Source organism: Podarcis gaigeae, assembly GCF_964106915.1.
Source record: "Podarcis gaigeae genome assembly, chromosome: 17".
Lineage (NCBI taxonomy): Eukaryota > Metazoa > Chordata > Lepidosauria > Squamata > Lacertidae > Podarcis > Podarcis gaigeae.
The window spans coordinates 10,303,730-10,315,058 of record NC_139694.1 but is presented as its reverse complement, the minus strand read 5'-3'; the positions used below and the strand labels follow the sequence as shown (position 1 = coordinate 10,315,058).

Here is an 11,329-nt window from a genome sequence, read left to right as displayed (position 1 = left end):
GCCCATCCGCTTACCAACCCCAACCCTCCACCCCCCCAAAAAAAAACCCAAACAGACAGACTACCTATAAGACAAGGACATGAAATGGTGGCATGTCATGGAGTAAATAAAATCCTCATTCATTGTTCCTCAGTTTCATGAAACAATGTACAGTACATTCACCAAAAGATAAGATTGCCAAAAGTGTCCACAATGCTCCTGTTTTGATTTTTTTTTAAAAAAAGTTTAAATACATGCATCCTTCATAAAAACAGTTGCATTAATAATGTGAAGTTTGATTCTGAAACACAAGAGCCATTTGGAAATAAGAGCCAAAAACGAGAAATCAAGTATACTGAAATCAGGCACCCCCCCCACCCCTCCCCAAACAAGTGTAATAGATCCCTTTTTTATTGCCTTAATATAGCTGATCTTAAAAAGCATTTTATACCCATTGCTTAATATTTTGCACTTACTGCACTGGGTCAACGAAGCAATACTAAGTGGCAGGTGGCCACTCCAGATATTCCAAAGAATTCACTTCAAAGCCACAAAAGCATAGCAAAAATCAACCCAAGAAAAAGTGATTTATTCATCTTTTGCTTCGGATTGCTTAGGGGAGTAGCTAAAAAGAAAAAAAGGAATTTCAGGGTGTCTAACTGTGTCAATCATTCCAGTGCTTGTAGCAGGACCTTCAGCCTGCGGTGGCCCTAAGTGGAGTTACCCAGATCTACATGTTTGTATGTTCTACAGCAGCGGTTCCTACTTGGTGGTCCACGGACCCCAGAGAGTCAACGTAATCCACCCAGGTGGTCCGTGGCACCATTCACATAACAAAAACTACCAAAGAGCTATCAACGGTTTCACAAGTAGGGATTCCCTAGCTTGGCTTTTGGGGAGAAAGGGGTCTGCAGTGCTTAGCTAATGGGGAACCAATGCTCTACAGCCTTCTTCAGGCAGGGGGAATAGAGAAGTGCAGGTAGCAGGGGAGGGGCTCTGGATTGGTCAAGCCATATATAAATACAAGAGGCTTTAAGGACTCTTGGTTGGACAAACCCATTCCAGACGGGTTCCAGATATGACCACCCTAGGCTTGGCCCAACCTTGGTTCACCTGTATGTACTCATGCCAGCCACATATAAGCAAGACTGCCTGCTCGCTAAAGAAAAGAAAACCAAGAGAATTTTTAAAAATCAGGTATGCGGTAGCACTGCATCTAACTCAATCTATACGTCTGTGGTTACTTGTTCCTATGAAACACCCCCATGTGGTGAGAAGTGGATAATACCATGGGGAAAGCAAAACTGGAAGTGTTTTGCAGGATTGGACCACTGATCAATATGTTGGACAGCTTTCTCTCCCCCTTCCCCTTTCTTAATCCAAAAGAACCTTAGGAAGAAATGGATTTAAAAAGGGAGGGGGGAGCAGCTCTGAAATCAGACAAAAAGCTAGAGATATCAGGCATGAACATTATAGTCTGAAATACCATTTTGGGGCTTTGTGGTCTGCGCGATTCCTTTTGATGCCACACTGCCGCTGGGAGAGAAAAGCATAGCAGTCTTCACTGAACACTTGACATGGAGAGCCTATGTAGCTCAGCTGGTTAGAGCGAGGCACAGATAAGGTTGCAGGTTCAAGCCCTGTATGGGACAGCTGCATAGACCTGCATTGCAGGGAGTCGGACTAGATCAGGCATAGGCAAACTCCAACCCTCCAGATGTTTGGGACTACAATTCCCATCATCCCTGACCACTGGTCCTGTTAGCTAGGGATGGTGGGAACTGTAGTCCCAAACATCTGGAGGGCCGGAGTTTGCCCATGCCTGGACTAGATGCTCCATGGGTTGCCTTCGAACGCTACAATTCTATGTTCCTCCCATGACTTGTAGAGAAAGTGTGGTTTCTCACACCCAATCCGCCCATTTCACAGATTGCCCAGAGCCCCACTGATCTCCGCGAGTCCACGGTGAGAAAGCTATTCTTGTACAGCTGGAGCTGAGTTGCTAGGCCGCAGTGACTGCGATTCAGGCAGTGGGCAGGGAAACCGTAGCTCAGTGGTAAACCACAGGTTTGGCACGCAGGAGGTCTAACGTTCAATCCAGTTAAGAAAGAGTCAGGGAGCAGGTGATGGAACAACCCCAGGGGAGGTGGTACCAGAGTAGACAACACTGGACAAGATGCACCAAGAGTCTTTGTGTCATGGCAATGTCTTATGCTAAGCTGTGACATACAGTACCCACAGCACATACATCCCACAGAAATCATAGGAGCGAGTGAGAGTCTCGACTCCTGCATCAAGGGTCCTCAGTAGCCATATTAGAAATGAACTTTCCTTTAGACAACAGGGAGGAGTTGCGACAACTGGCTCTTAATTCAAAGAGGCATTAATGTAGCCTAGAAGTTCAGAACTGCTTCTGGCTCCAGGGAAGACCCTGTAGGCACGCCAAGCATCCGAAAACAGTCTGTTGACACTGGGGGTACTTAAGCGCAGATGCACACCTCTACTTCTAACTCCCTTATATAAAATCCACCTTTCTTCCATCCCTTGTAACACTGGGGTTGTTTAAAATAAACATCCTTTACACCAGTTGGTAACATTTAAATAGATTTGTATTTTACCACAATATAGGCAGCCTTAAAATAAAATAGTCAGAGAAGTATAAAACTGCTTTAAACTTAAAACCGAAAATTTCACTCCTCGCCCATTGTTTCAAAGCATATTTTATTTTTATACCATGTTACAATAATATACCAGAGCCAAATAGCCTTCAAAACTGGAGTGTGCCTTCTTTCAAAATTAAAGACTGTACTCCCACTTATTACCCTTCCCTTTCTCCATTCTCCTAATGCCTCTCTTACTACTGAAATTCAGACTGCAGACATCTTAAGGCAAGGACCTGCCTTTCATCTCACATTGCTTTGTAAAAGAACCATTAACACAGGCAGAGCAATATTCATCTCATTTAAAGTACTTCTTCCCCAAGTGCTCAATGCAGATTGCACTATATATTTCCACCCACCACCAAAGGTGCAAAACAACTCTTCAAATCTGATCTAGCAGCCCAAACACTTTATCAAAATAAAGCAATACACTGGAGCTGCAGCATCTCTAACAATGGATTTTCCTTTAAACGAGAAATGTGTTCTCCCTCACCCAAATGGCATGATCTATGCTCCTTTCACACAGCGACGAAACTCTGAACTGCTGTGGAACTCTTACAAAACACACCCATTCTATAACATTTATAAAAGCGCTGGGGCGGGAGAGAATATCAACTGCTTCTAAAACGTTCCGCAGAGTTCTGAGTTCAGGGCTGAGACTGGAACAGGGGCAGGTTGTGGAGAGAAATCTGTAGTCCTCACTGTTGTTGAGATCATCCTAAAAATATCCTGGAAGTTCTGTTCTTACTTTAAGATGGTTCACACAAGTGTCACCATAACTGTTTTTCCTTTGAGAGGAAGTCACTCTTTGAAGAAGGACTGGCCATCGAAACCGGAAGCATCAAGTTCCTAATATTGTGTTGTTAGAAACTTGCCAATATTTTGACATCACACTGTGTACTTCTCTCTCCCACATCATTGGCTGGTGAGAAAACACACAGAAAGACAAGAGGAAATCATTTTGCTCCTGATTACAGAGGGGGAGGAACCTAGCAGAGGGCTGCCTTTTCAACAACAGACCTGTGTTTATTAAAATGTCTCGTTCACACATGCACAAACACACCCCTTCTCCCATCATTCTGAGAGAGACAAAGAGAAGACAATAAAAAAAATGGTCCCATACGACAGGCTTGAAGTCTGTGTCCATAACTGGAGTCATTATCGAAGGAACCAGCCTCTTGAGTGAATGTAGCCGCTTAGAGACTACTGAGGTGGATTGATCACAAAGCACCAGACGCAAGGAACACATTAAAAAGCACATCCGTATGCGATGCTGACTGCACACAAGACTTATGCCCATGTCCACAGCAGAGATGACAGGGAGACTGCGGTTTGGACACCAGGCACATCCAAATATGACAGCTGAAATGCTGTTCTGCAGTCCAAAGCAGAAGTCTCTCGCGAAAGCAGAAACAGAAGGGCATCTATCTAACTGGGAAAAGTGGAGTGTGACATGAGCTGTGGTGCCCTCTGAATTTGTTCTGCCAAAATGGATAAGTATAAGATATTGGCATGTTTTCTCCTTGTTGCTGCCGCCACTGCTAACATAAAGGGCTGGGCCGCCATCGATGTACAACTTTTCTGCCCCATTCTTAATGATGTCTCCGCCACGTGACCAATTCTGCTGCTCAGTTTCTTCAGAAATTACATTACTCAAGATCCAGGTTTATATCCAAAAGCTGTGTTAGCAACTCTGTGGACTGAATCTAGGAAGTGTGGTTTCAAACACCTCCCAAGATAAAATTTTGGTTTGATCAAGGTTAAGAACAGAAACTCTGTTGAGGGGTGCTTAAACAATGAAGGGCCACAAAACTGAAGTTGCATGGAATCTTCTACTGGGCCTACTCTCTCCCTCCACCCCAGCAGCTTACTGTAGCCTGTCTTCCACAACTCCTATTACGTAATAGACAGGCCCATAGCTAAGCTCAGAGCCTATTCAGCAACGATGTCACTTGTGCATACAAAGCAGATAATCAGTGTCTCACTGCCCCCAAGTGAAGCGCAATCCCATTTATTTTTCACACCTACATCACGTATGACTACCAGTTACAGGCTGAATCGTCTGCTTGATTCACTTAGGCCTACCTAAGTGTGTAGGTGTGAACTATGAGTCAATAAAGAGTAGTTTTGCTTACGCATACTGTTTTGGAGATAGCCAAGAAATGGCCACACACTTGATCAGCCTTTCCATGGCCTTATAAAGCACAAGGAAAAAATACGTGCAGTTTCGCACCTGAGGGGGGGGAAAGGAAATACTTTTCAAAAAGTTGTAACTCATACACATTCTCTGCTTCAAGATTATCTCTTTGGGCTTGGGCATCTTCCCCAGGCTGACAGCCACATTGCGTGACTGAGTTTGATCGCTCAGGTTGCATCCCAAAGTACATTTCTTCCCTGCTTCCTCTAAGTCCACTCTGTACAGAATAGAGCAGTGCTGACTGAGTATACTACAGAATTAGCAAGTAATCTGGCTGGTCTCTGTTTCCTGCAGCGTGGGTGGAAGGATAGAAGAAAAAGTCTAACTTTGTACCAACTTTGATCAGAAAGCTGCTTGCCAGAAAAAGCACTACTCCATAACAATGCCATAATTATTCTCTGTGGCAGAACCAGACTGAATAAACCTTGATGGCTTGCAGACAGATTTAAAAGTGGAATCCATCTGAAAGCTACACGGTATATTGAAAAGATGCCACCACAACCTAGACACCATATTGCTGATTGAATACAGAGTTGGTCTTGATGCTCAGCAGAGAATATTGTGCTCAATTCTTCATTTTATAGGCGAGACCCATCACTGGGCAAACAGCGTATTTTCCTTTACCATAGAACTAGCTGGTATATTCAGGGATATGTCAAGGCTTCAAGACAGTACATAGATCATCATCCTGTTGTTTGATCCACACGCATGAACTTCCAGAATCAACAGGCTTTCAAACACGTGAGGGGAAGTTGTCCCTGGTTGGCTAAAAGTGCACACACACTTTTCCAATGCAGCTATGTGATGCAACACATATTCTGTTCAGCCTATCAAAAGCAAAAAAAAAAAAAAAAAGGAAACCACTGGGCTCACATTTCAAGTCTCAGCATATGCGTCAACCTACCAACTTAACAATTCAATTATGCCAACAGAAGGCACATATACCATCAAGGAGAGCAGAAGCCAATGCAAATATATATAATTTCAAACAAACATTTTGGAATAAATATTTAAACAGTCTTGTCTCAAAGGAGATCATAATAAATAAGACAAGACCATGCAATCCTTAAATTAAAGACAAACTCTGCTTCCATCTTTACATATATTTTTTTTTGGGGGGGGAGGGAACCACAAACACATCAAAGATTCATTCGTGTCTTTTCTTCCCCACCAATGCGACCGTTTTGGCTAAGCTACTGTTGATGCAGTGTAAGGAACGCAGGTGTTGTCAGAAAAAAATGTTTTAATTATTTACAGAATGATTACCGGAATGATTACATGAAATACCAAAGAAAAATGTACACCTTGCACAGAAACCAGAAAAGAGATGCTGAGCAAACTCACAGCTGATAAGGTAAACTAAAGCACTTTGAATAAGGCAAACATGTAAATTTAAAAAGGGGAAAACAAAAACAAAAAAACAACCAAGACAAATCATAAAGACTACATAGAGGGGGGAAGAGAAATGCAAATCGAGGTTGGGTGTTTCCTCAAATGAAGGGAACACAAAAAACGCACACATACAAAAGGGATTTGAAATGGATGATGCCTCCCACAGAAAATCTTGCCCACGCTAGCCGCCATCATTAAAATGACACGTGTGTTCAAACCCTCTCTCAGATGGCTTGGAACTTTCCACTCTCAGGGCACCACTTTCCGAGTGTCGATGGACCCAAAGTGCCATCTGTGCGCTGTGTCCTACAAGACACACCCCGTTTGTGAGAGCGTATAGATTCAAAGTGTGCAAGAACCGGGAAGCGTTCCCTGCCCCCCTCCCCTCCTCGATCCAAGGAGGCGACACTATAACAGCACTCAGAAGATTCGGTTTTTGCTGCAAATACATTTTGAAATCCACCCCCGCTTTTCAAAAAGGGAGCATCTTAGAAAAGTGATTTTGATCCTTGGTTTTCAAATTCTGACCACGCGTCGCTCAGTTCCATGAAGATCATTTTGGCGTATTGTTCGTAAGGTTGCCCTGTGGCCTGCAAGGAAGCAAAACAGAGCAGGAGTTACAAGAAACGTGGGTGATTTCACTCCAAACATGAGCTGAGCAAGAATCGCGTGTTGCTGCCAACACAGCAATTCTGCAGCCAGGATGCAAATGTACGAACAGACCGATCCCCTTCCAGGGCTTGGGAGTGTCTGGTCAGAAGTCTTGGCATGGAAGATAGCAAAACACCTTGCCTGCCTCTTCTGCATCATTAGCTAGGCTTAGAATCAAAGAGTCATGAAACTGTAGAGTAAGAAGGGACCGTGGGGGTCATCTAGTCCAACCCCCTGTAAGGCAGGAATCTGTTGCCCAACATGGGGCTCGAACCCACAACCCCAAGAATGAGCTACAGAGTGAGCTATCCCAACAGGAAGGCTCCATGTAATCCTTCCACCTCCAACTGAACATTCTTGAGAGTCGAGTCAAGTGACAGTTGCCTGTAACAGCTGCAGTAAAGGAAAGCAGACCCCGCCCACCAGAAAAGGGCTGCCACTGAAGACAGTTTGGAAACTTCAGCTGGTGCAGAATTCAGTGGCCAGGTTGCTCATCGGAGCAAGATGGTTTGAGCATATTACACCCATCCTGTTCCCACTGCACTGGTTACCAATTAGTTTCCAGGCCCAATTCAAAGTGCTGGTTTTGACCTATAAAGCCTTGAACAGCTCAGGACCGCAATACCTCCCTCAAGGACCGCCTCTTCCCATATGAACCTACCTGGACCCTGAGGCCCTCCTTCGTGTGCCTCCCTCCTTGAGAGGTCCAGAGTGTGGCAACACAAGAAGGGGCCTTCTCTGCAGTGGCTCCCTGTCTGTGGAATGCTCTCCCCAGGGAAGTTCACCTGGTGCCTTCATTATGCACCTTTAGGCGCCAGGCAAAAACGTTCCTTTTAAACCAGGCCTTGGGTTGATCTGTTTGACATCCTATGCCCTTTTAAAATGTGGCTCCTTTGCGGGGGGGGGGGGTAGTTATTGGGTTGTTGTTTTTATTCTGATTATATAAGTTGTGATTTTTTTTCTGCGAACTGCCCTGAGACCTCCGGGTACAGGGCAGTATAAAGGTAAAGGGACCCCTAACCATTAGGTCCAGTCGTGGCCGACTCTGGGGTTGCGGTGCTCATCTCGCTTTACTGGCCAAGGGAGCTGGCATATAGCTTCTGGGTTATGTGGTCAGCATGACTAAGCTGCTTCTGGTGAACCAGAGCAGCGCACGGAAATGCTGTTTACCTTCCCGCCAGAGCGGTACCTATTTATCTACTTGCACTTTGATGTGCTTTCGAACTGCTAGATGGACAGGAGCAGGGACCGAGCAACGGGAGCTCACTCTGTCGTGGGGATTCGAACCGCCGACCTTCTGATTGGCAAGTCCTAGGCTCTGTGGTTTAACCCACAGCGCCACCCGCCTCCCTTATAGGGCAGTATATAAACTCAATAAACAACAACAACAACATTACAGAAGGAAACAATGACACACCTTATCTAACCAGCTCAAGCTGTTGCTCGCTATGAGGTAGAGATGCTGTGGAGACAATAGGCCAGCCTCATGTTTAAGCACTTGCACTGTCGCCATAGGCAACCAGAAATGCCATGCAGTTCCAAGGCAGGCTGGCGGAGGAGGAACAGAGCTCTCCAGTCCTTCTCTTGTGCCCGGCACAACAAGAAGCCAGGCTGCCAGGAGGAGTGGAATCTCCTCTAAATCCAGCATAGGAATGTAGCTAGCTGCTGCTACAAGCCCCCTTGCAGGCTTATATTTATTTATTTGCAGGCTGGTAATGTTTAGTTTCTCAAACTTGGCTTCCCCTGTCAGTTTGCATTTCTTAGTGTAGAAAGTATTGATCTGCTGTGCAGTGGCGTAGCGTGGGTTGTCAGCACCTGGGGCAAGGCAAGTAATTTGCGCCCCCTAACCCGTGGATTTGCGCCCCCTAACGCTAACCCCCAGATGTTGCGCCCAGTGCGGCCGGCCCCCCCTGCACCCCCCACGCTACGCCACTGCTGCTGTGTAGAGATCTTTCCTATTCTACTTAATCCAAGAGGGTTCTGGAAGCTTCTCTGTGTGAAAGAAACAAGCAGAAGGTTCATGATGTTTGGGTTATTCCTTCAGAGAAGCTGAGCAGAGCCGGCTTTAAGTGGTTCTCCTATCTCTTCTGACAAGGTCATGCTGACTATAAAAGAAAGGCCAGAAGGAGCCTGGGTTTCACTTTCTCTTTCTATCTCTTTACCTTCAGGTGTGGTGTTCTGTACATAGCATGCTATATAAGGTTTAGTCTTATACGCTATTGTAAGTTTAAGTTAAGTCTGCTGCAACTGGATTTTTTATGGACAATGCCAATCCTGAATGTATTGGATTTGTGACTATTATGCTCATTTGCCTTCAGCAGCAGTAAAGCTTTGCTGGATGAAATACAATTGCCTCTGGTCTATTTTTTTGGGAATCCTGCAACGTGTTTAAGTTTTTACTCTGCTAACTATACATTGGAATCTGCTCTGGTTCAATACTGAGCAGAATTCTGTGACATCCCAGCTGTTGCTGGACTGCAACTCCCAACATCCTTGGGATCACTGGTCCTGCTAGCTAAGGATGATGGGATTTGTAGTCCAACAACAGCTGGGGAACCAAGTTAGGGGCTTATCTACAAAGCTTCTGTAAGCTGCTGAGTGTGCTGCCACAGAGCGGATTCAGGAATTGTGCCCAGCTATAATGGACGCTGTGCAAAGGCCGCCTCACGTGTGTTACAAGCTACACACACAGAGGCCAATTCCTATTTCTGAGTTTATTCATTTTTTAAAAATGTTACATACCATTTTTCATAAACTGCAGAGAGGCAAATGAAACCTCTATGCTGCTTACAGAGAACAGGAAACAGACATGGACAGTGCCAAAAAAAAAGAAAGAAGGTAAAAGCAATTCCTAGAAAGACTGCACTTGCTAAATGCTCATTATTAGATCACAGCATTTAAGGAAGCTATTGTTGCTGCTATTTATTAAACTGATTAACACAAAGTCCCTCAAAATGACTTACAACAACAAACAATACATGTTCAAACTGGTATAAATCAAATCAGAGAAAAATCTAAAAATCATTCATATTTTTAAAAAGGCAGGATCAAAACATCCCACCCACTGAAGGGAGTCACAGATAATTATAAGCCAAAATGCCTGGCAGAAAGGAAATGTTTTTGTCTGCCGTCTGCAGGCAAGTACCGGAAATTATGGTGTCATATGAGGCTCCATGAGGGCAGCATTCCACAAGCAGAAAGCAGGTAACTCGGATACCCTTGTAGGAGTTGGAGGGAAGCACCTAACTTACTCAAGCTCAGAGCCTTCCTTGCTGGTATGGCCCATCTCCCTGCAGTTCCCTGCTCTGGCTAAGAGATGGCAACAGCAGCATATTTAGCATCCCTCTGGCCACCAGTTCTAAAACCCATGACTGGCTCAAGGCCTGACACGTTTGCTGTGCTGTATGTTCCATTGTGTAGAAGAAGAAGAGTTTGGATTTGATATCCCACTTTATCCCTACCCGCAGGAGTCTCAAAGCGGTTAACATTCTCCTTTCCCTTCCTCCCCCACAACAAACACTCTGTGAGGTGAATGGGGCTGGGAGACTTCAAAGAAGTGTGACTAGCCCAAGGTCACCCAGCAGCTGCATGTGGAGGAGCGGAGACGCAAACCTGGTTCACCAGATTACGAATCTACCACTCTTAACCACTACACCACACTGGCTCTTTTTGTGTTTCTTTGGACCTCTGCAATGCCTCCTACAGGCTCTGGTTGAGCTGTTCTAGGTAGGAAGTACCTACCTAGTGGTTCACAGAATCATAAGAGTTGGAAGGGACCCTGAGGATCATCTCGTCCAACCCCCTGCACTGCATTATCAGCACCACGCTCTAGCCAACTGAGCTACACAGCTTGAGCAGGGAGCACCCAGCACCTGGAATTGACCCTTAGGAATATAGCAGTAATTTGGCATTAGCAGTTTGTCAAATCTGCCAGAAGCACGTACCTTATCTGGATGTACGACAAGCACTGCCTTCCTATAGTATTTCTTGACTTGATCTGGGGTAACCAGGTCAGCCATGCCGACCTGCTTCCATTTGGTCTCGCCTTCCCAAAGCACAGTGTGAAGAGTAGATAATAAAGCTCTTATATTCCTCTCTTTTCCATCAATCCAATCTAGAATCTAGAAAGAGAGAGAGAAGTTAAAACACATGTATTGCGTTATTTTATGCACGGTGACTTGCTGTTATTTTGATTTGATTCTAGTTTAGAAATTATTTATTGTAATGGTTAAGAGTGAATTTCAGTTTATATTACCTGATGATATTTAATTTTATTGTGTACCACGGTATTCTAATGGATTACTGAATACTACTTTATCTGATATAAAACGTTTAAAGTTATGTTCTTAGTATGACATTTCTGTATCGCATCAGATTGTTATAAGGTGTGTGATCTTTGTTGTTTCTTCAGCTTGTAAACTGCCTTGCGTATAGTAAAATATAGAAAGGC

At 44.6% G+C, this 11,329-nt stretch overlaps 1 protein-coding gene across 3 annotated transcripts in view; it reads right to left on the bottom strand.

The window, feature by feature from the left end:
* Positions 1-6,061: 6,061 nt before the first annotated feature.
* GAK (cyclin G associated kinase) overlaps positions 6,062-11,329 on the bottom strand; it is a 78,478-nt gene continuing 73,210 nt past the window's right edge. For all 3 annotated transcript variants that reach the window (XM_083718389.1, XM_083718390.1, XM_083718391.1), the window contains 2 exons: positions 10,824-11,000; positions 6,062-6,818 (listed from right to left, as the gene is read on the bottom strand). In XM_083718389.1, the coding sequence (XP_083574515.1) occupies positions 6,717-6,818; positions 10,824-11,000 (279 nt within the window). In that variant the 3' untranslated portion in view covers positions 6,062-6,716. The remainder of the gene's footprint in view (positions 6,819-10,823; positions 11,001-11,329) is intronic.